We start from the raw sequence: 25,571 nt of genomic DNA on the forward strand, positions 1-25,571 counted from the left end.
CAATCCCCAGTAGGGGGCATGCAGGAGGCAGCCAATCAATGATTCTCTCTCATCATTGATGTTTTTCTTTCTCCCTTCCTCTCTGAAATCAATATTTAAAAAAAAATAGACTCGAAATACACAATTTTGTATGTGCACATACAATTGTGCCACAAGCCAGCACCTAACAGCCCTGCCCTGCTCTGGAACATTCCAGAAGCCAAGAAAACGTGACTCAGCTATTTGGGCGAGTTATGTGAGTCCAGGATAGCCGGCAGGTTTCATCAGGCTTTGTTTAAAACCAACATAACCATAAGCTGCCGCTAGCTTTCCTTCCCCAGTTCCGTTTTCCATCCCGAAACCCCTAACATCCCACAGAAAGGATTTAAGTGTGTAGCTGCAGTTAAGCATCCCTGATCCTGCTCCATGAGAACCGCTGATGGGGAAGCAGCTATTTAGGAAAAGCAGAAGTTCCACGTTCCTCCCTTTCATGCCTCCTTCCTGGCAAACCTCGCCCAGGAATCTTCTGTTGGTGCCCTGCGTAAGAGTAAACGACGCCAGTTTATCATACTTAAGGATTCAAGGGAGACTGAGGTGGGGTGGCCATTGCCCAGCACGTTATTTCCTTGTAAATTCTCCACTAGCTCTTTTCCAGCGTGTCCCTGTTCACAGGCTTTCATGGAGACTTCTCCCAGCCCCTCCCTGCCTCACACCTGCTTCCCCTTCTCCTCCCCCTCCTCCTCTTCTTTCCCCTTCCCCACCCCAAGGCCTTAGAGGTTCAGTCATGAGCTCCTCCTCTTCTGCTCTCCCCCACATCCCCTCTCCCTTTCCTTATACAGGACACGAGCTTCTCAGAGTCCTCCCACCCTCACTGAGCCAGCCAGTTGGCCAGCTAGTTTCTAGGATTGGGGTCTACACCTTCTACTCATTTTCTAGGGTTGGGGTATCAAGATTAGTAGGATGAAGTCCTCAACTCCATGGACCATTAGCTTTAGTGTGGGGACACCAACCATACACCTTCTAAAAATGGAAAACTACAGAAAACTGGAAGGTAAGCTTGTCCTTACACATTCCCTGAGAGCATGGTGACTCATCTTTCCAGAATTTCTTCCCTGGAGGCCTCACAGCTGCCCTGATTCCCACCACTCATGCTTCCTCCCTCTCACCTCTTGCTTCTTCATCCACCTCACTCCCTACCAACCAGCCCGTTTCAGAATTACTTTCCTGACTCCTCCTGAGTGTCAGAGCTGTAGGAAGCCATGTCCCTACACTCTTGCAGCTGTTGACTCTGCCAGGGTCTATCTGATCGCTTTTTATCACTTCCAGGGCCTACGCCCCACCCCATCCACCATCACCTCCTATCTGGATTATCACAATTCCCTATCTAGACTTCCCGCTTCTGCCCAGTCTACTGTCCACACGCAGCATCTTTTCAACAGGGCATCACTTACCTCACTGGGGAATCTAACCTCTGTACTGCCTGCCGATCAAACTTCAAGTAAAAATAAAGTCATGATAACGATCAACAACGGCCTGCATGCACTTGACTTCACTTTCCAATTAATTTCCTCCCTCATTCCAGCTGTCCACATGCCAGGAATTTCTTCCTTTAGTGAATTCCTCTAGCTGGAATCTGTCCCCCAAATAGCAAGAGTTCACCTCCCTTTGTTTCAGTTTAAGCCTTACTTCAAGTCACTTCTAAGGCTTTGGCTGTCAAACTGCAAACACACCATCACCCATTAATTTATAACACATCCTAACCTTCCTTCTAGGCCTCCTTCGGTTAAAATTGGGGTGACACACAGGCTTTCCATTTAACCCCCAAATCGGGGTCAAGGTTCAGGGGGGCCCAAAGTCTAGGCAAAGAAATTTGCCCAGTCTGGAACTCACCTTCTGCAAAGCGTGTCTCCTCACCATCTGCAAAGTGAAGAGTGTAGGGTGGAGAGCCGCCAGGTCAGCGGAGCCGAGGGTATCCCTGCTGGGGCCTCACATCCCACACCTGCAGCCCCCACACTTCTCTGGGCCACGTGTGCCAGCTGTGCTCAGGGTGCCATGGGGACCCCTTGCATCAAAATCACCTGGGACATTTGTGGAAACACAGAGTCCTGACCTCACTCCATTTCTTCTGAATCATCTTCTGAATCAGTCTCTAAAGGGAAGCTGGAAGCTGAATTTTATTACTGTATTTTTCCTCTTTATTGAGATATTGCATATAGCACAAATGTAAGGGTACAATGTGATGTGATGATCTCATACACATATATAATACAGTGATTACCACAATTAGGTTATCACCTCACAAAAGTACCCTTTATTCTGTGGTGATAACATTTAAGATCGACATCTGGGCCCTTGCTGGTGTAGCTCAATGCTTAGAGCATTGGCCCATGCACCAAAGGGTTGCAGGTTTAATTCGCAGTCAAGGGCACATGCCTTGGTTGCAGGTTCAATCCCTGGCTCTGGTCGAGTGCAAAAGGCAACCAATCAATGTTTCTCTCTCTCTCTCTCTCTCTCTCTCTCTCTCTCTCTCTCTCTCTCTCTCTCTCTCTCTCTCTCTCTCTCTCTCCCCCCCACACCCACCTCCTTCCCTCCCTTCCACTCTCCAAAAATTGATGGGAAAAATATCCTGGGTAAGAATAAAAAATAAAAAAAGACATTCAGTTCTCAAATTAATTTGCTCTTATCATTAGAGGAGGGGTCAATAAACTCTGCAAAGGGCCAGATGGTAAATATTTTCACTCTGAAGGTCACATGGCCCCAATCACAAGAATTCCCTTCTACTACAGTGTCGCAAAAGTAGTTCAAAGTGACATATAAACAACCCAATGAGGCTGTGTTCCAATAAAATTTTATTTATGGACAGAATTTGAATCTCATATATTTTATACATGCCACAGAATGTTGTCCTTTTGATTTTTCCCAACCTTTTAAAAATGTAGAAATGCTTTGGTTCACAAACACAGGCAGTTTGGGCAGGCTGGCCCGCAGACTAGCTGGGAATCCCGGTGCAGTTAGGGTTCTCCGTCCTTTCCAACACGCAGGTGTGCACTGGGCTGGCGGCGGGCCACAGGGTGATCCTTGTCCCGGCTGTGTCATTCTAATTTGTGTTTGGTTCTCTGGTCCTGCCTGAAATTTGTGGTTGGCACAAGGTCCTCGGGGTGCGGAAGGAACATCACCCATGGACCTCCTCCAGTTCTGAGGATCAAAAAAATTACCCTGAAGGACGTTACCGAAGGGGGCTGGTGGAGATACCTGTCCTAGTTGCTCCGGCTGCCATAACGCATTCCCACGAGTGGTTAGTCTCAGTCCTGGAAGACAGAGTTGGAGATCAAGGTGTCCGCAGGCTTGGTGCTGAGGCTGAGGGAGAATGCGGCCTGTGACAGGCGGTGCCAGCCATTCCGTGTTCCCTGGCTTGTAGCTGCACTGCACCTCCGCCTGGACCTTCCCGTGGACTCCTGCTCTGTGCCCGTCCCCTTCCTTCCTCTTACAGAGCTGACGTTGGATTTAGGCCACTCCAACCCAGGATAGTCTTAACTACAAACCTCAGTTTCAGCTGCACAAACTGTTTCCCAATAAGATCGAATTTGCAGTTTGCGGGTGAGCACACCTTTTGTGGGTTCACAATTTAACCCAGGACAATACTCTCAGAAGGGCCCAGAAGGACCTGGAGAATGCTCTCCCCAGGGCTGGTCCTGGGAAGGTCAGGTGGATGTGAGGGAGGAAGTTGACAGGCTCAGGGCATGACGTGGGACATGGCGTGCAACAGTCTCAACAGCGAGCGCAGAGGCGGCTGCAATGGGCGAGCACGTGCTGGGCCGTGCGGCCGCCCAGAGCCTCCAGGAGCCGTGTCCATGGGTAACCCTTTTAAAGGTGTCAGAGCTTGGACTCTGTCCTCATTGAAGCACCGGCCTGTGTGGACTAGAGAGCCTTCAGCAGCGTCGCCCATCTGCACATTCACCAAGTAAGGCTTGCAGGGGTCTTCAAACTACAGCCCGCGGGCCACATGCAGCCCCCAGGGGAGTCTGATCCTGCCCGCCAGGTTTTTTGGGCAGTGAGCGCAGCCAAGGTGTTACAGTAGGAATTAGTAGTTCATATAGTCCGGCCCTCCAGCTCTCTGAGAGACCGTGATCTGGCCCCCACTTTAAAAAGTTTGAGGACCCCTGGCTTAGGGCCTTGGACGACAAGCATGCTTGTCTTCTCCCACGCAGGGGATCAGGGCCTTCAGCTCCTCCTGGGAGCCCCGCACGCTCGCTCCCTTCCCAGCATGAAGGCTCTTCCTCCCCCTCTGCGTCCGCTGCACCCTCGCTCCTGGGGAACCAGACCACGCAAGAGTGGGCGTCCTTCAGTTACTCCATCCACACGAGGGAAGCAGGGTAGCAGTCCATCTTACTGCCCTCGGCAAGCTTAGGAAAGCAATGGAAATGGGGTGCACACAGACAATACTAAAGAAAAATGCTATTCACAGACCCAGCTCTCTCCTAAAAGAAGAGAGATTGTGTAATGTCTACGTGCATTTCGTGAAAATATGCAATGGGAGAGCCCTGGACGCCTAAAACCAAACCTCAGAAAACCAGGCCACACTTAGAAAAATGAAAGCTGACTTTTATTTTATCAACAGCCATTCTTTAAACATGAACATGCATACGTAATACTCTACGCACACATCACAGTTTTAACGTTAGTTAATAAAGGTTAAACACACAACATACATCCTTACAAAAAGGTCAAAATGCAAACTTAAAACTTTAAACAACAGTCTTACTAATTTAAAAAAAGTTTTTGTGTTGGGTACCATCTGTACAACACAATTAATTTAAACATTTTCATTTGGCTGCACATGGAAAAAGCGGCAGTAGAAAATAAAGTCATTGAGGGTTTTAAATAGCAGAGTAGGCAGTTTCGCCATGCAGGAGAAGCAATATTAAATATTAGTTTTCAAAAAAAATCCACATTTAAAAATATTTAGTTCAAGTCACAGAATTTCTCTCAGTGGAGACCCCAATGCGATGCATGATTAGCTGCCTCAGGCGGCCTGTCTGAAAGGCAACCCCTCCAGGGTATAGCTTGACAGATTTTGGCACAGAAAAGAAGTCTTAAGAACAAGAACATGATTAAAAAAGAGGGCAGAGGGACAGAGGAAGAAATAAAGCGGGAGTAAATGAGAGAGTAATTGCAATCACTAAAAACTGCATCCGCGGTCACCGCAGGCGCTCGCTCCGGAGTGTCATTGCAGCATGGATTTGATTTGCTTGGAGGTAGTCTCATCGTTCAAATGTTTTGTTGTGTACCTGACGGGAAAAACACCCATGTAGGGAGTTAGAAAACACACATCACTGGCATCCGGCTCTATGAGAAGCCGAGCGACTGGCCAGGCCACCTTCTCTGTCGGGCCTTTGCCCCAGCGTCAGCGGGCTCAGGCTCCGCGCTGGTCCTCCCACGGCCTTCCAGACGCAGAGCCCGCAGCTGGGAAACGGCTAGAACTGCCCTGTTGGGAAGATCTGGTTAAATTCTCAAGTAAACAATAGACTGTAACTTCTCACTCAGAGGAAAATTATTGTTCTAACTCAGGGGTCGAAAAATTGTAGCCTCTGAGCCAAATCCAACCTACTACCTATTTTTGTATGGCCTGTGAGCTGAGCATATTCTTACATTTTTAGGTGGTTGGGGTGGGGTGGAGGTGAATAAAAATAGAAGTAATACTTCATGTTAACATGGAAATCACACAAACTGAGTTTTCAGTTTTACTGGAACGCAACCAGAGGGAGTCACGTCAGCATGGCCTGTGGCTACCTTCTCACTACGTGCAGAGTTGAGGAGCTGGGACAGGGCCACGTGGCCCAGAGCCTAGATCCCTACTTCCTCACTCCCGCACAGCGAGGGCTGCGGCCCTGCTCCCCACACTCATCTTCAGGACAGTTCTACTTGCCACATCCATGTCTCAGCTCTCCAGGCACGTTATTTCCAGGCAGGGGTGTTTTGCTCTAAGTTTGTAAATACAAATTAAGAATCTAAAAAGAATCACTAGAAGTATTTTAAGAGAAGATTCACGACAGGATTTCTGTAACAGCAGAAATCCAATAAGCAAGCCTACTATGTGCCAGGCGGCTCCAGGAGCTCACAAGTGAGCAGAGGAAGAGCGATGGTAAGATACCTGCACGCAGAAGGGTGAGCTGGCTGCAAAGGAGGAAAGCCTGAGCCAGGACCGCCCAGCTCACCCAGAGGCTGCGGGCCCAGGGAGGAGTGTGGAGGTTATTTTGAGGTCCGTGAGGGCCAGGGCAGGATACGAAGCAGGGGAGCGATGTGTGACTTCACTGATGTTCTCAAAGGGTTGCTATGGCGCCGAGGGAGCAGAAGGAGCAGCAGTGGGACTAACCGGGGTGCTGTTACGCGGTCCAGGTGACCAAAGCTCGGACCAGACGAGGAGCAATGCAAACAGGGTCCCAAGGCTTGAACGTGGGCTATGTCGTGGAGATAGCTCAGGCAGAACTTACTCTCTATCAACTTGGCTTACAAGAATCTCACATAGGAATATATCATTATAAACAGGCACATACACCGTCTCTCTGAATTTAAGAAATTTAAACTCTATTCCTATTAGGTTAGTTTCAAATCAATTTAAAAATTAAAGAAATATTTGCACTCAAAGTAAATGCTTAGAGAAGTAGAGACAAACATATGCTTACTAGGTAGCTGAAGCAAAATTACCAATAAGAAGGAGAGCTTTACGTTCCTAACGTGAACATTTACGTTCACAGCCTTGTGCTCCGCACACTGTGAAGCACGTTCTTACATGCACTTTCCGACCCACATGTGCAGGGACATATACCCACCTGAGAGCATTGAGAAGACCTTCTACACTATTAGGAGGCTGGTCCTTAAGAACTTTGATACAACCTTTCATCTAAGGAGAAAACAGAAAAGGTGAAAATCTTTTTTCATCTAACATGACTTTCAAAACAGTAATACTTACACTAGCACCGCAACCACAGAACTCACACAACAAATGGAATTACTTTTAAACAGAGAAAAATACCCAAGTCTTATTATTTTCCGTTGGTCAAATAAAACTTTTTAAGAACCAACTCAGTCAACCATACTAATGAGAAACCCAGTTGAGCTAGGGAAGGACTTCCTAAAGGTGCTGAGTGGCCTTTTAGAGGGACGGACACACACACACACACACACACACACACACACACCCCTGGCAAGGAGAGAAGGCGCTCTTCAGATAGACACACATGGTGACATGGGCTCAAAATACCCAAATCCTGCTCACCATTCACGAGCCATTGTATTATTTCATTTCCCTAAATTTCCCTTAGGAGTAATTTCGGAAAGATTGAGTGAAAAATTCCTGGGACACAGTAATCACTCAACAAATGAACTCACTTCTCTTTCCACATAATGGGCACTAATGCAGGCAGTCAGCAATCCAGACAGGAGTGCTGAGAGCCTGCCCCGCTGGGAAAGGGACCCAGAAGACAATTCCCAGCCAGCCCTGGTTATAATTCTGACGAACAGGTGAGAGGGGGAGAAGTTACAGAACAGAGAAACCTGGCCAGAGCCACAGATTACTAGGACTGCAGGAGGGAAAATGTGTGGTCTTCACCTGTATTAGCTGGAGCACCTTGACTGGTGCTTCACATACAGGTGGGCAAAATAGGCCTACAATCGTCCCCATGGAAAATAATGCAATTAGCTAATAATTAATGCAAGAATAAACTCTGTTTCTGTACTTATAAAGCTAAATCTACTTTTACCCTACCCTGCATGTTTAGATATAAATCTTTTGTTTGAAATGGCCTTTGGTCAAACAAATGAAAGGACACAATTTTTTCTTATGTCGGATTATTTATATTGCCCAATATGCAGGAGTGTGAGGTCTCCCTACAAGGACGTGCTCTAAATGACAACACTCCTCCCGTCATTCTCCCGCCTGTACCCAGGCTGGAGGAACACTGCCGGAGGAGGCCAACGGCCAGCACATCACAGACTGGCAGCCTGGGCTTCACATCAAACAGCCTCCGGCTTTTATGATATTATGGGAATTACATGAAACAAGGTCACTTACATCAATTTTTGAGGTTTTAGCAAATGCTCCCACTGGATGTACATGGTCATAGAGAATGATGACGCCCACCATTACCCTCAAGCAGAACGACACGGTTTCTTCGTTTGTAAACCTGCTTCTGTATTCCCTGAGGGCAGAGAGGACACGATGCATGAGGCTCGTCACAAACGAATTCGCTGATTCAACTCTCAAGCTGATGCTGGAAGACACACTGTTAACCTGAGAGGTGCTAACAGGAAGCCGCCCCTCTCCCCTGTAATAGCGATCCCAGCCAGGGGTGCGGGGGAGTCAGCACTTACCTTCCACGGTCTCTCTGTGCACCTGAGTATACCGCCCTATGGTCTTTCTATGCACCTGAGTATACTATGCTAGCAGAGATCAGACCATTTTTGAGAAACCCAAAGTAGCCCCCAAGTGAAAGTTTGTGAATAAGTGCTATCACCAATGTGATGAAAAAGTCACCAGCTTAACTGAGCGAGTGTGTCTGGGCTGATTTATCTCAACACATTACTGCATTAGTGGATTTTAATTCCCTAAAATGTGATTGTACTATTCTCTCATCTGTCTATATAAAAGGCCTCCTGCCCCAGTAGAGAATTCTGGCCAGGGATGAAGAGTCCTGAGCCTATGGGGTCAGTCACTGTGCACAAGTGCCTTCACTCCCCAGGCCTCACCTCCTAAGGGAGGAAGAGAGGAAGGAGGGTGAACAGACGCCCTCATGCTTCCTAAGGTCTCCTGGGAGGCGGGTACACAATATAGTACTGTGGAAAACGCAAAGCTCCACAAAAGCCCCGGTTATAAGTAAGACCATATATTTAGGAGCGCAGGATGGAGTCTTTCTGCCTACGACAGCATGAGGCAGACATCCTGAACGGCGTGAGAGGAGAACCCAGGAGGGGACTCAGGCGAGTGGTGAAAAAATGAAGACTGAGGACTCATACAGAGGAAAGGGGGTGAGCAGAAGAATAGAGAATGTTTATAAAAACCAAAACGGAAAGAGCATTAAAACTCCTCCCCTTCCCCCCAAAGCCCCACAAAATCTCCATTAGGAAGAGTCTCAGTTAGTCTGGCTGGTCTCAGGCACCTGAAAAGCAGCTGGACCGACAGTTAACCAGAAGTTCCATGAAGCTGCCAAGTTATTTTAATTTTGCTCAAATATTACACTAGTTACCTGGAATTGCCTTAATTTCCACCTTACAATTACGACATGTTCCCATCTGGGCAACCATTCCACAGGATTATGCAAGTGAGAGACTGGCCCACACGATACTCACGGCGTTTCCAGCATGACTCTGCACACGCTGGCCATGGTGCTCAGACAGTCCGTGGTGTTTTCTATGGGTAAGTTCTTATTCTGTCAAGGTGCACGGAAAACAGAGAGTGAAAGTGAATTAGTATATAGGTGTATATATATATATATATAGCTAAAACCTACCATAACATGAAAAATTGGCAACTTTAATATTTGGTTCCTACTCTTCATTTTGATCCTAGGTACTGCTCTCAGCTCTGAGGATATAGCCCAGCTAGGCAGCCGTGGCCTGTCTCCGAGAGGCGTGCACTCAGCTGGGGAAACAGCGCAGCACGCAGACAGGGCCGGAGGCCAGGACTGTGTGGATTTCATCTCAAGGGAACTGGGAAGTCACTGGAAACATGCTGAGCAGAGGAAGGAAACGAGGTTTCTGTTTTAAGAAGACTTGCCTGCTCTTTGGAGAAAGGACTACCAGGGGCCAGAGTGGAATAAGAGCAATCAGAACAGTCATCCAGGTGAGAGGGAGTGGGCTCATGTGGAGAGGAAGCAAGAGAGGGGTTCAGTTTTCAGATTCAGCATTTATACTGGAGCCGGTAAGACTGTCTGATGGGGTGGGCAGAGGGGGTAAGATAAAGAAAGAAATTTAGCCATAGTTATTTGTATAGGCAGACCATCAATAAGCCATAGTTATTTGTACAGGCGGACCTCGGAGATATTGCGGGTTCGGTTCCAGACAACTGCAATAAAGCGAGTCGTACTGGTGGGAGGTTTTGCCTTCAATTGGTAAAGAATGCAACATTTGTGAAGTGCAGTAAGGTGAAGCATAATAAAACAAGATGTGCCTTTACAGTGGTACTCTTTAAAAAAAAAAAAAAAAAGGTGTTTTTATTGATTTTAGAGAGATAAGGGAGAGGTAGAAGCATCAATGGGAGAGAATCAACATCAATCAGCTGCCTCCTGCACACCCTCTAGCAGGAATCAAGCCCTCAACCTGGGCATATGCCCTGACCGGGAATTGAACCAGTGACCTCTTGGTGGGTTGGTCGACCCTCAACCAGAGCAATACCAGCTGGGCTACAGTGGTACTCTCAACTGAGACAGGAGAGACTGGGCCAAGGCAGGGGTTGGTGAAAAATCAAGACTTTGGTTTGGTCACAATACGACTGGAGAGTCAACCATACACCCAGAGGGAGGCTGCAAACAGGTGGGTCCTTGTGCACACGTGGGCCTCGGGGCAGGGGCTTAGAGCTGCTATTCCCAGTCTCGGGACGTGCTGGGTCATCGTGTGCGCAGACAGGCAGAGCAGCACCACAGAGAAACTTCCCGGCAATGCTCACCTCTGATACAAACTTTGTTGTGGCATCACTTAAGGTCTTCAGCATCGGCGTTGCCTCGGCATAAAACAAAGACATTCGATTTGCCAGCTCATTGTTTACTTCATTTTCTCCTTCTGCCTGCATGGAAAATAAGAGCACCTGGCCATCAGCTCAGAGATGATTATACAGGGTCTCATGCTTGCTAAATTAGTCTAATAAACACTTAAACTATATTTTAGACCTTCAAGTAGTTTTCAAAAATAAAGATTAAAAAGGACAATAAACTTTTTATAAAAGATAACCTCTTTAAAAAATACGGAGTGGGATAAAAGTAGGTTTACAGTTGTTGGTATGAGAAAAAAACACACTAAGAGTAATGCAATAAGCTCTGTTTTGCATACTCACATACTTTGCCCCACCCTGCATTTTTAATATTAAGCAATGAAAGAGGACACTGACAGGCTGCCTCTGGGTACCAGGGATCACTCTACATGCTGTGGAGGACGGGAGGGTGACTATGACGTCGCACCCTGCCCCTCAGGGAACACACGCACCCACACTAGCACGGAGAGGGTGAGGCTAAGTTGGGCTGGAAGAAACTAAAATGGACTCATGGGCGGGCTGGGCTTTGGAGGTGATGCTGGGCAGGTTCACCCCGTTGGTGGAGGGGAAGAGCATGCTCGCTAATGACGTGGAAGTGTAATTCCCCGTAACTCGATGTGCTCCGGGTACTAAGAGGCAGCAATAGTGGAAGACAGGCTGGGAAGGAAGGTGGGGTGGGATGTAGAGGGTGTTAAATGCTGCCTAATATCTTGTCTGCGCTGGTGAACCAGGTAAAACATCAGAGAAAAGGAATGACAACATCGGTGTTGTAAAGCAAGCAAGCTGATGGCCGTGGGCAGGGTGTACCATGAAAGAAGACCACCGGTCAGACAATGAGCTCTCCGGCTACAGAACGACCGCGGAAAGGAGCGCGAGGGGCTTCCACTGGGATGCAGTCAGCAGGTGACACGGGGAAGCCCTTGGAGAGACGCTTCACTCGACAAGGACCGGACTGACTTAAAACTGTTGATGGCGAACGACAGTTCAAGGTGACTGGTGTCTCTGGCCCTGAGTGACGGCTCTCACAGAGCACTGAGTGTGGTGCTTTTCTTTATTTGCAGGTGATACGGCAGTCTCACAGCAGCAACTGGGCTCCGCAAAATCTAACCGATGCAAGGCACAGCTGCTTCTTCCCCCAACCCAGGACCTGTCTTAGGAGCAACCACCTCACACAACACTCATCAATGAAGAAGAAAAAGAATGGTGTCCTTTGGTGTTTTTAACCTCTGATGCCACTCAGCATCTTTTCATACATCTACGCAATATTCTTTATTAAACCGTCTACTAGAGGCTAGGGCTGATCCTAGAAATTTCCCTGTTTTCCACACAAGTAGGTCCTCAATATATCGAGAAAAATGTAATATTTCTTCAAATTTAAGGTTTTCCTCATGGCAGACCTCTGACTCCTAAGCAGTAGAAAGTGTATGAAACAGCTAAGAGGAGGAGGAGTCCAGAGGCTCACGCGCCTGAAGCAGCAGAAGCAGTGCTCTGCTAGGCAGGAGCAGGCGCAGAAGCCACTCGCTCAGCCAGCCAGACCCCCGGCCACACTCTCCCAGACCGGTTCCTCCCCGGAGTCTTCCATTTGATGAATATGGGGACAAAACGCTCAAATCCACCAACTCACAAATTATATCGTTAAAATGAGACTACACAGAGAAATCCGGCATCAATGTCACATAGACAAAAAATTTTATTGTAGTCGTAGAAATTTAAGAGAACAAGTGTGTCAGAGGAGTCAATACCATATGGTTTCCTACATTTTGCTCTTTCTTCCCACACCTGTGGTGGCCCACAGCTTGCTTACTAGCTTTAATTTTATCAGAATGAATGAGCAAATGAACAAATAAAAGAAGAACTTGTACTAACCGAGAGATGAGTTATTATTACCACCCCTAATTCAAAGTGTTAACTTACTGGAACGTTATTAATCCGCATTCGACTCAATGTTCTTCTATAATAGCTGAAATCATTCTGTATGGCAGGATTTGTCATCTAAAGAAGACAGTTGTGAAAGAAAAATGGAGTAGGTAATAAATGATACTGAAAAAATTAAGTGAAAATCTACTAAATACACTTTTAACTAGTGAAGTAGCATTCCCAATTTATAGTAACACTTTTAACAAATAAAACTGGTATCACCAAGATGGCTTTTTTTTTTTTTTTTAAATATATTTTATTGATTTTTCACAGAGAGGAAGAGAGAGGGATAGAGAGTTAGAAACATTGATGAGAGAGAATCATCGATCAGCTGCCTCTTGCACACCCCCTACTGGGGATGCGCCCGCAACCGAGGTACATGCCCTTGACCGGAATCGAACCCTGGACCTTTCAGTCTGCAGGCCGACGCTCTATCCACTGAGCCAAACCGGTCCTGGCAAGATGGCTTTTTTTGATGTGTGAACAAGTAAATCATGTTCACAATGCACTCAGTCCCCACTGAACATTCAAAATGTACAGACTGTTTTTTAGTCATGGTAAGTTTCCCTTCTTTTTCTCAATAATTTCATTTAATATACTAAAAGGTGCTTTGCCAAAACATAGGATTACCAAAAAACGAAAACAAGAAAAACCCTGCAGGCACTTGCTTTGGAATTACACCAGAAACAAGCATACATGGTCAACAGGACAATCTCCAGACTGACTACAATTGTGTGTATAAATCATCTGTGCTGTAAGTGTTAATAAAAGAGAACAGCTGTCTGAGATATAATCATAGAAGGCTGAAGTTAGGAATCCTGCTCTTCCATTTCCCAGGCAAGGCATCCGAGGGCCTGGGAAGTCACAAGGCCTGCTCCCAGGTGCTGGGAGAGCTAGTGCTTGCTCCCACACACCCCTCCCACAGTGGAGGGAGGCAGGTAGACAGGCACATAGACAGGTAAACTGAGGGGTTAACATTTTTATATAAAAGAAAATAGAGATAAACTGGAGGTGAGCAGAAAGGAAAAAAAAATATATCAGAAAAGGTCAATATTCTTTCAGAGATCTTTTTTAAACAAAGTTAAGTGAAGGCTGAATATCGGGTAATTTGCTATGCGTGTATCAAAAGGCCTGCCATGACTTTTTATACCCAGTTTCCTTTTTGCTAAGGACATCAGCCATCACTTAAGCACATTTCAGCCAGGTCTCCACGCGTCCCTCCTGGTGTTCTATGAGGGACGCATGCTTTCACAAAGTCAAGGCCAGCCGGAATCCTACCTTGAGTTCATCAAACCGGAGTGTGAAGTGAAGGATTTCTGCGAACTGCTTAGCGAGAGCCTGCTCTCGCTCTAGGTGCTGGGTGGGAGAGTATGGGGTACTTGTCAAGGCTCCCAGAAGGCCTCTTAATGCTGCTTCTAAAGGAAAAAAGAAAAGATTTAAATGTTGTTTGTATCTCCTGGTATTTGTTAATTAGAAAGTGAACAATTTATAAATGTAATGATTTCAAATTCCATGAAAGTTCCCTTTAAAATCCAGATCATCTAAATACAATCACACAAACTGATACTATTTAGAATAAAAACCTTAGAGAGACTAATTCAGTTTTGTAATCTATAAACTCAAGTTTAAAGTAATGCAAATTGGAACCTTTTACAAAATGTAAAAGGATCAGAGAGCGCCCTTTATACTACATTTACCAATCTGCAGTGTTGACTGTTATGAAATGGTCATTGTTACCCACAGTCAAGTAACGTCTACAGTGGCCCTATGTCCACACGGTCAAATCTGTCCATGGCTAGGAACGAAGGACCAACTTCTCATACTTTGAATTTGCTGCTTATTTATAAACAGAAACTGTTTTCTTTCAGTTACTAAAGGAAACAAATATTTTGATTTAATAATTAGCTTTCTGAGTTTAAGAAAAATGGTTTTAAAATAAGTGCTACTTTTGGAATGCCAAGTTAATCAATACTGTATTTAAAAATGTAAATAGTGGCATTTCATTCAAAAAAGTTATAGAAATCACACTCTTAGTTACAGATTACAGAATCAAAAAACAATGCTAGACTCTATTCAGAAAAAAAAAAACAGCTTAGAGTCAGATGATGATTAGAAATTAATGAGTAAGTGTCAGGTCAATAAACAAGAATTTTTTAATGATAATAAATTTGTTAGATCATCAACCCTTAACTTAAAAAAATATTAGCTCTCCTATTGATAAAGACTTACTTAATGGTGAACCAACACCCATCCAGTGAGCTTAACCCACTCTCTCATTTAACTTTCAGCATCAATTATGACATGGGTATCCCGTGGATAAACTGAGTTGCAAAGAGATTAGACCCCAAGGGTGCAGCTAGCAAATGCCAGGTGTTTCTGACTCTACAGGCCTATCTTTCCACCATATTAAGCTGTCTTTCAAATAAAGCAGCATTCTGCCTGGCCGCCTGTAACTTCATGAAATATTAATCTGATTACTACCAGCCATACATACTTATGTGTCTTTTATGTGCCAGATACTGGGCTAGACACTACATAGACATTATCTGTCATCCACACAGTAACTCCAAATGGCAGATAATATCCTTTTATAAAAGTCAAAAAACATACTGACTGCCTACTATGTGCCAGGCGCTGGGGAAACAGAGATGAAGGTATAGTCAGCTCCCTATGGCCACTGGAGCCTGATTATACAGAAAAGAAAGAGAAATTATTACATTTGTGATGTGTGTTAAGAAGAAATGCTTGGTATTATGGAAAGATATAAAATAGGACCTCATCTAGTTGAAGTTCAGTAAAAGACCTCCCTGAGTAAGTGACATCTGAGCTGAGAATGGATTGTCCACTAAGGATGAGGGAGAGTGTGCAGACAGGGCTGGGGCCAGAGCATGACATAGTACACTGCAATACCAATACCGGTGGATAGAGCACGTGGAGGAGATTAAAACAATCTCTCTCTGCATAAAAGGTCAATGTTAAGTGTCCCTCCAACCATCAGTCCACAGGCCAATGCTCTATCCACTGAGCCAAACCAGTTAGGGCAAGGTGAAAACATTTCACACTTTAACCAAATGTCTGTGAAGTGTTTTCCCATGCCTCATCTCATTTGATCCTCACAGAAGTCCTGGAGCATAGATAGATAGAGACTTGGTAGAATCCTATTTTCTTTTCATTAGCTGGAAAACGGAATTTAGAAAGTTTAGAAACTTGACCCGACTGAAGAGAAGAAATGTTGGACCTGACTTCAGGTTCTCTCACTGCTTAGAATATAGTCAAATAGATAGCAGTCTACAGTTAAATATTTCACCCTTTGTTTTCCCTGCATCATCTACAATAATAATCTGTTTTGTGTTGATATTTACTGCTATGTTGCTGACAATGACCTGAAAGAGAAGTTGGGGTGCTTCACTGGGCTGGAAAAAGTTTAGCTACATCAGAAAGCAAGTCTAATTAAACAAGTTTATATATATAAAGCGCTCACTGGCGACAATCGCTCACATGTGTTTCCATCTGTCATTGTGGACAGTGAATTTGGTTGACACTTCTATTATGGAGAAAGGGTGAATAGCACTATTAAAATATTTCTTCTAATTAATTTCCTTTCATTGTGCACTGGGCCTCTAGTATGCACATAATGTGTGTGCCATATGAGCACCCTGGCCTTGTCATTCTGATATCCCTGGAAAAACTATGTAAACAGGGGCATTACAGACTAGCATTTACATTCACCACCTCACCTGCACTGTGGAGAATGGATTGTAGGCCTATGGCTGGCTCCTAGAGCTGCAATGTGGATGTGAAAAATCAATTAAGAGGAATAAGATTTTTTGGCTACTCTGAAAAATGGTTTATTTCTCCCACAATTTATTCTGTGTACCAGAGTTAATGTTAGTAGAAAGTAAAGTTTGGGAGAGATGAGAGCAGGAAAGAACACTTAAGAAAACACACCCACCAATACTATTTAAAAAAACTGGACTGTTACAAAAATTTTTGCATTTACTAGATTTTATAAAGTCTCGGGATTAATTTCAGCATTCAAAGCACTCTACCACTCTGGTAGACAGGAGACATTGCCCTCTAGCGGTGGACTCAAGTATATGACTAAGTTGGGTTGGCCAATGAACTTAAGAGAACTTCTATGAATGGCTGAAGCTCAGGACCAAGAAGAAAGTTCCCTTGAGAGACAAGAGCCATTTATTCTCACCAACTGCCATCCACCTACTATCAAAGACCAGTCGCTGAATCCTCAGAAGAGAACCCAAAGGATGTGGTCTGGGGGGATTTAGGACAGCCAAGAGACATGACCACAATTATTGTGGGCACTTGGGGACCTTTTAATAGATTTTGGTACATTTAGCCCTGTGACAAGGACTCAACGTACTGCATAAACTCACTCATTATGACCCTTGGAGGTGGTCTCTGTAATAAGTCCCTGAACAGGAGGGAGAAAGACTAAGAAGAGACAACACAGTTTGTCTACTGTCTAATCATGTAACCTCCCTCATATTATGTCTCAACCAGGAAGGCCTGAGACCAACAACCAAGGACAGGGTGTTTCCCAGGCCAGCAAGAGTAAGGGTTATGGACAAAGCTAAGCATCTTCCAGATTATTCAGTGACCCCTTTCCTGTCCCTCCATAAATAAGCCGCAAAGAATCGAGGTCCCTCTTCTGGAATGCACCCTGTGGTTATCTGCAGTGCGCAGGCCAAGCCACCCTCTCCTTGAGATTGCAGGATTCTGAAGGACCATGCTCATTTGATGCTGGTGTGGTTCTCTGTGTGCTGTCTGTGGTGTTTATCCTCATCTCTGGCTCAACAGTGAGGCAGGAAGAGAAGAGACTAGAGAGGTTTAGTGGACATAAAGCAGAAGACGCAACAGACTGGAGGACCAGACAGGATACTAAAGTTCAGAGAATTTAAACCAAGATGTGGCCAAGACCACACAGCTAACAAACCAGAATTCAAACATAGGCCATTATGCCACCAAAGCCTAAAATCCATTTATTTCTTCTCCTAAATACCCAACACACATTTGATATAGCAGATGTGTATGTTCATTAATGCATCACTCATTCAACAAGCACTGAGTTCCTATCACATGCAAGCAAAGATATGCATCCTGTAAGCAAAAACTGGAAGCATTGCTAGTCAGGTTACTGGACAAGACATGAGGAGTAAGCCATCAGGTCTTAAATGCATACAATGCTCCTGACTTTACCGAGGCCCCAGAGTACCATGATGAAGACTCAAGGCTTCCAGGTGACAGCATGGACACTGATGCTCTTTGCTAGTTATTACCTGTGTTACCACATGCCTCTGCTGAAATGGAACATAGCACCCATGATGGAACCCATACCAGGAGCCCCATTCAATTCCTGGTATGATAAAATGACTGGTTTGGCCGATTTTATAATTGTCCTTTCTTCGTTGGTAAATGCTGAGACTAGAGTGAGCCTTAGTAAGACGACAGCACCATCTAAAGCAATTCAACTATAAGTGCAGCCAGAAACCAGAGGCACAGAAAACTCTCTAAATATGAAGGAGTCCTGACCACCATGATTACAAGGTCAAGGCCAGTGATCTGAAGCTACCAAGCTACAGACGATAGAGATATTTGACTGAAAGGCAAATAGCATAAAAAAGCTAACTGCAGTGCTTAGGAAAATAAATTACAATTCTTATCTTTAGTTAGAAAAGGATAATTTACCAAATACTTCTATCTCAACCAATATTTGTCTTCACACTTAACAGTGCATACTGTATCTAAGAAAAATAGCAATTCTCTTATTTTTTAAAAAAAAAAGTGTTTTTTTTTAAAAAGAACTTAAACTTTAAAGGAAAAGTTGCAAACACAAATGGCCAAATACCTAACATAAAAGAATACAAAAAGCAAGATATAAAAACCAGGAAGCCTTGGGAACCTACTAAACTAGAAAGCAGATGCTCTAAGTAATAAACAGAGATGCTTGTCACTTAGCTCCGGGCAACTGACATGCAGATGAACTGACCAACTGGCACTTAAACTACTGATTTCATCAAATAACTGAAGACTTAACACCAAAACACAAACAATTAGCAAGTTTTAAACCTGGCATCTAATGAGGAATTTTTTTAAAACTAGGGCCCCAAGAAATCACATCTCAGGCCTAAACTTAGTGCATGAGCCCCCAGGTTGACTCTTACCTTACTGCATGGTTTCTTACCAAATTCACTTAAAACATATAACATCTTTATGAGATTCAAAACTATATAAAACGTGTCAAAAACTTCTATTTACATTTTTCAAATTTCAGATATACCTAACCTGCTCCTCCAGTATGTCCACAATGTCACACAGAAAGCCCTTCCAATGTACAGCTTTCAAATTAACCAGCAGCTCGATGTCTAGATCTTACTTTGACCACTTCTCCAAGGAAGGGAATCCCAACTGTTTACTGGTTGTAGTGAAGGCACAGTTTGGGTCTCACAGTGGCTTTTCCTATTGGCTCCCTAGTTCTCAACCTGTAGTTTTAGATCCATGAACTAACTGATCCTAATCAGCAATGATTTTAAGAACATCAAAATCTAACTATTGCAGGGCCTACGGATTAGCTCCTGCATGTGGGAGAGAGGGTTTGCTGGAGAGGACTTCTACCAAGTGGTTTCTCTCGTTAGGACCCTTTAGACTGCAATGAAAGCATAGCTTGCCTTATGGAAGTGCTAATGTGTCGAGGACAACAGTCTAAATAAAGACTTAGGTTTATGCTATAATATCCACAGTCTAACGAACTTGCTTCACATATATAGCACATTAATATAGCAATCTGAACATAAAATACTCTAAATTACTTCTGGTGGCACCAATAAATGCATTTTTCACTAGGGAAGTTATAATTACAAAATTTTCAACTTACCTAACCTCTGAGAAAATTCATAAAATTTCTTTAATTTGCCTACTAGTGGGACAACCGCACCCCATGCCTTCTCTTGTAACTTCTCATCCGCTGGATGCTGGATGGCCTTCAAAATCGAAAGGGGGGGAAAAAAAGTTAAGAGTTCTAAAAGTCCAGGAGCATTCTTTTTACATTAAAATATATGTCTTAACAAATATTGGAAACCCTGGTACAATCTATAAAATACAGAACAATGGACACAGGATTGCTGAGAGAGGGCCTTCCCAACTCCCTGGATACTTAACCCTATCATACACACTTTTAGTTATCCTTGCAATGGGCATGGATATAATGGAATAGGATGACACAATGCATGCTGGTTAAATATATTACGCCTTGATACCTTTTAGAGCCACAAAAAGAAACCATTTATATTGTTTTGCATCACAGACAGGCTTTCTTAGCAGTACTCTTTCAAAAAACATTTTTAGCAGAATAAAAAGAAACCAGAAAGTTAGGCAATCAATGAAATAAGATGCCAACTGTGGAACAGGGTATGAAACTTTGAATAATTCAAATTCCAGGGTCCAAAGTAGTTTAGAGACTTACCAAATTAAGAACCCAAATCAACCTGAAAGATGGGATTCAGAAACTGGCACACTTACTTCCTATAACTAAAGTATTATTCCGGAACCCAAGTTTTCTCGGGTTTTCCCGAATAAGAAGATAAAAACTAGTTTCAAATCTGAAAGGAGAGGAAATAGACCACAATCTAAAGATCCTAATATGACGTGCATATGCCTTTCTCTATGCCCGTCTTTCAAACCACTAAGCAATTTCCTATTAATTTAGAGGGTTCTTCCCAAAGAAATGTATTTTCTTATTTGTATCTTTATTTTGCTTATAGATGCTTTATTAACCCTTTATGAAACTTAATGTCTTTCTCAACAACCTGGTTTGCTTTCTCTGACATCTTCCAACAAGCCAAACACACCATCGGAAAGCTGAAACTTACACCCCCAGAGGAGCGTGGGGGCTACTCATAAACATGATCAGGAGGTACTGATGTTTACATTTTCCCAAGGTGCTAGCACTCTAACTCTGTCTACACAAAACCAAAAAACAGGAATGTAAACAAAAATTGAAACCAGGTAAATTTAGAAGAAGCTCTGAATAAATTAGCTACGAACTAAATGGGCTATATATTATTTAAGCAATTTGCTTTATAAGCTTGCCACTATATGTAAATGTTCTTGATTGTTTAACATAAAAAATATTTAAATGATGCTTAAACATTATAGGAGTCCAAAGTAAATCCCATTTATGTGACAATATAGAAATATTTTAATGTTAAAATTATCTGACAATCTTTATTTCATATTAATATGAATATTTCAAAGGAACTGTAATATTATCCTGCTGTATATGAAAAATCCTTTTAGCTTCAAGCCCAGTCTCAGTAATGTTTTATAACAAGTAGAAACTTGTTTATTTTATTTATTACTCAGGAAATGAGCAAATAGATAAAAACTTTAAATTTGCTTTCTTCTCTTGAGAAGCCTAGCCAACTTTTTTTGAAGAATCTAAGAATGATATTTCGAATATCTGCTCATTCTCATACAATCAAATGCTTCAGCAAATGCCACACACTGTCACAAGCGAGCACAGTTAACTCTTTCCTGGCCGTGATGGGTTCAGAACTGAAGGCAAGGCTGCCCTGCCATGACCACAGGTCATGGTCCTCCTTATGATGCTGGTTCCTTCTCCTTTCACACCAGTGTTACTGCTGCTCAGAACATTTTAGTACAGCACCAATCACAGCCCAACGTGCACAAGGGTGCTTGGTAGTGTCAATGTTAGGGTGTCATGGAGCAGGTATTCTCACTCTCATTTCCAAAAATACCGAAACTGTCAACACATATATCAAAACATTATCTCCATCTCTAGCGGTTTATCCTAAAGAATAAGCCTTGTTTATTTGACAGACTCTACCTTAGATGAGAAAAAGAGGCCAGGAGGTTTCTTTGGGTAGAACGGGACTGCTGAGTATGTGTTTATGCTAAGGAGAAAGTCAGTAAAAGAGGAAAGAACAGATGGAATTAAGAGATGAATTGAAATTCCAGAGGAAAACGAAGAAGAATGTTAGAGAACATAGTCTTGGTAAGAAGGAGAGAGACTAAGCTTCTCCTGAAAAACAGAAGAAATGGAGAATGAGATGAATAGGAAGAAACGTGGACCAGGTCAGAGGTTCGGGAAAAGGCTGAGGGAGACCACACCGAACATTTGCTCTGAGGAAAAAGTCAGACAGAGCTGGGAGTCAGATCACAGGAAGATTTCAGCATTTCCCAAGGATGTTTAGATGAAAAAGTGTGTTCACTCCTCCCCTCCATAAAAGTACCAATAGGCCCCCCATGGAGACAGTAAATTTCAGGTGTGAGAGCAACCAATAACAACCAATTTTCTTTAATATACATAAAATACATACATTTTTATAGAACATTGTTTTCCTTTTACCCTTATATTTTGTAACCACTTTTGAAATAATGCAAGTGATCTTTCTTTAAATATAATTTTTACCATGCAATCAGTTCTAAAGTATAGAAAACGTCAGAGATTAAAAAGAGGGAGGGACACAGTGCATTCCAGTTGACTGGAAAATGGCATGCTTTACCTCTCGTATTTCATGGCCAGCTCCTCTGTATGACTGCAAGTCCTCCAAGATGCCTTCTGCATCTTTTAACACTACATTCACCTGATTATAAATTTCCTTCTCGGACTCTGTAGGCTGGGCATCTAAACAGCAGGAAAGCACAAGAAAATTCACAGTCACATGAATTTTTTAGTACACATATAACTCTAAATCCAAATTTCTAAAGATGACTAACATTTATTCAATGTTAAACTCTGCACTTCTTGGAAAACATTGATAATTTTTCCATAGTTCTATACTTGAACAACTAGCCTCAAGTTTGTAAATATCACAAAGCAGCAAGGGAACACCAAACATTATTTATTGTAGATACAAATAATGAGTTGGTTTATTAGTGAACTTGAGAATTATCATTCGAATTTAAATTGTGATGGCACAAATAACTGGCTTTTCATTACAGTCGTCACTATCAGTAATGACTGTAAATTCATGAGTAATGATCTATTTTAATGCTAGAGAAATGAAAGGCCTAATATATCTTGCTAATCTATCAATATGTTTAAGAATGAAATGACTTTATTCTCCAATAAAGTTAATTTAATGACTGAATATTGATATAAAGACTTTTAAAAGAATCCTTTCTAGATGTGCCCTTTTCTAGGGACCACTTTAAATTCTATACCAAATGAACTTCTCTGTTGATGAATACAAGGTCAAGATTCCAGCGCAGAAGAGTTCAAAGTATGAAACTGCTCCAGAATCACTGGGCCGCTGAATATTATTAGCTGCAATATTATCACTGAGCTTTTGAAATGCTAAAGTAAAAACTGAGCTCCTCAGTCCTTGAGGATGAGGAAAAAATGAAGAATTACAGTTACAAAAAGCATGACAAGGAACACAAACATATGGGTATTTCCACCACCTGAAGTGTTAGCCACAGAACATATGTTAATGTGACTAAATCTAGCTTTCTCCCTGCTAGAAATTCTGTTTTTAATGATGCGGTCATTTTTTCCTAAGGATAAATCTTTTCCATCTAATACATTGCTTGTGGAGGAAATAGGGCACTCTGTGAGGAAACTGAATTTTTCTTTATCTTTTCAACTAGGCCATGCTTCTACAGAGACAGCATAAAGCATTTAAAATGATACACATTATAATTACCATAATGTTTTAGAGGAATTATGCTGGCAGAATTTCTCCCTACTAAAATGTTCTCTTATGAGGGTAGGGAAGGGAGACCAAATTTATCATTTGAATTAAGAACATGTCTGATCTGTTTTGCTTACCTAATTTATGATATGAATTAAGAACATTTCTGATCTCTTTGTTATATTAAACTAGTGCTAAAGAGTTTCTGTATCCACACCACCACCCCACAAATACACAATAATCTATATCTATTCCTTTCCTTAGAAAATTTAAGGAAACTAAGTTGACACATGAAACTAGGAATCCAGATGCCTAAATACTGTAACTTTATTTTGTGCTTGGGACAAGTCATAGTTCAATCCCACTTATTAAACCTGCCAACTAGTCAAACACATACCACATATTTTTAAAATCAACAATTACAGTACCAAATTTTAATTTCAAGGACAGTACTACAAAAACATAACACAGTAACATTTACATGCAAAGCCAACTTAGGGATTTGTGTTCTCACATCTGTTCCCTTATTTTAAAATTTCTTTTCAGAAATCATGCACTTTTTGAATGAAAATTCTATGACAAAATAATTACATAAGAGGAGCCAATTAAAAAAAGACTGTGTCCAAAGTTATACATGTTTTACGAGGAGTGAATAATGATATTTTTGTTAAATGACTTTAAAATCAGCCTGTCATTTAGCAGTAATATCCTCTCACATTTAGCCAGACCTTGTTCTCCAAAGTCATGGTTTAGACACACACTTTTAAAAAGTACATCTCGTAACTCTTATACTTACACTAGGCGCAGCAGAGAAAATACTCTTTACATGCAAAAACAGCAATTTTATACTTTTTCACGTGGGCTGTGAAACTACAGACATAACATCAATAGGAGACACATAGTTTAAATTCATGAAGAGGGAATTCATGACAAAGGACAATATTTTGACTGTTATAAACCAAGAGGTATTTATAAAGTTTGCAATTACTATGCATTTTTGGTGTGGTGACTAGTTGTTAAGAGAAAAATGTGACACTGAGACTTACAGACAAAGAAACATTATAAAGTAGATTTGAATAGACCTGGGAGTGATTACTGATTATTAAAGATTTAATAAGGAACAAGAAACTTAAAAACAAAGGCAAAGGCTTCTGTCTCCCCTGAGGGGGGGGGACAGCCCCAGCACCACACTGACTGAGCAGCTTTAGCTGCCACAGGAGTCACATTGGAATTTTGAAAGCTGCTGAAGACTGCTGTAGAAATGAAGACAAACAGAAAATAGCAGACAGGTAAGCACTACTTTACCGACAGCAAGTCATGCAAAAGGTGAGAAACTAGGGAGGGGGAAAGACTATGTAAAAGAAAGCATTTGTTTAAAAAAAAAAATGGTATCATATAATGCACCCAAGACTTGTCACTTTGATTTTTCAGAGCAAAGAATAAAAACTGTATTAGTTGAAGGAAAAGCCTGCCACTTAGCCAGCTAACAAAGGGATAGTCGTTTGATTGCAAAAGGATGCATCTACTACTGGAGTAGGCGCAGTGCTAACTCATCAGGCTTCTTTAAAAGCTGCTCAAGGGCAATTACAGCATGTTTCAGTTGCTCAGACTGTTTGGAGGTAAAATTCAATATTGTAATAGTTTCACCCCACTTTCCTAAAAAGAGTCGCTGAAAGTAAGTGTTAAAATTGAAGTTGGGCATGGGGGAAGGGGAAATCTGTAATATTCTCAACAATAAAGATTTTTTAAAAACTAAAGTTGTTATGGTACAAAAAGAGGCAAAGATCAGCTACAAAAGAAGGAAGATAAAAAGGAAATCACATGAAAATTATAACTGTGATAAAGGATGCTTTAATCTGGCATCCATTCATACATTCGCTCAATAAATATTTATTCTCTAACCCCATAAATTTCATCAAGGCAGGGCTCAATATACAGTACATGCCACTGAATGGCATGCAAACTCAGTACCGAGCAGATTTTCTAATAAAATTGTTGCATGAATGAGAAGGTACCGAGGTGGTAGATATAAATATGCCTCCAGCATGAGTTAAAGGACACCATTATGCAGTTTCATCTTTTTGAACAAATAAAAACCTGTATCATTTTAGAGGAAAAAAATATAAGGACAGACCATAAGACTAAAAATATTTCAAAGTACAGAGCAAAAACAATAGAAAATATACAAAAGGGAAAATGGAAAATAAAGTTAGCCTAAAAAAGTGGGTACCAATAGTTGTAAAAGATGTGTGTGTGTGTGT

General features: G+C 42.5%; 1 protein-coding gene and 1 long non-coding RNA gene across 3 annotated transcripts in view; one reads left to right on the top strand and one right to left on the bottom strand.

Annotated features, from left to right (window-relative positions):
* Positions 1–2,811: 2,811 nt before the first annotated feature.
* Positions 2,812–25,571, bottom strand: part of CYRIB (CYFIP related Rac1 interactor B) — a 103,703-nt gene continuing 80,943 nt past the window's right edge. The window contains exons 5-14 of the mRNA XM_084864731.1: positions 22,180–22,301; positions 19,530–19,635; positions 13,916–14,052; positions 12,635–12,712; positions 10,640–10,756; positions 9,325–9,404; positions 8,051–8,177; positions 6,810–6,880; positions 4,145–5,267; positions 2,812–3,946 (exon numbers count right to left, since the gene is read on the bottom strand). Coding sequence (XP_084720857.1) covers positions 5,204–5,267; positions 6,810–6,880; positions 8,051–8,177; positions 9,325–9,404; positions 10,640–10,756; positions 12,635–12,712; positions 13,916–14,052; positions 19,530–19,635; positions 22,180–22,301 — 902 coding nt within the window. The 3' untranslated portion in view covers positions 2,812–3,946; positions 4,145–5,203. The remainder of the gene's footprint in view (positions 3,947–4,144; positions 5,268–6,809; positions 6,881–8,050; positions 8,178–9,324; positions 9,405–10,639; positions 10,757–12,634; positions 12,713–13,915; positions 14,053–19,529; positions 19,636–22,179; positions 22,302–25,571) is intronic.
* LOC311612049 lies at positions 9,261–12,579 on the top strand. 2 transcript variants are annotated; one of them, XR_014793203.1, is made up of 3 exons: positions 9,261–9,391; positions 9,545–9,967; positions 10,002–12,579. It is a non-coding gene; the product is annotated as an uncharacterized lncRNA (long non-coding RNA). The 2 variants fall into 2 exon arrangements; XR_014793204.1 differs by having other exon boundaries at positions 9,545–9,817; positions 11,452–12,579.

The sequence above is a fragment of the Pipistrellus hanaki genome, assembly GCF_964339955.1.
Source record: "Pipistrellus hanaki genome assembly, chromosome: 17".
NCBI classification, from domain to species: Eukaryota; Metazoa; Chordata; class Mammalia; order Chiroptera; family Vespertilionidae; genus Pipistrellus; species Pipistrellus hanaki.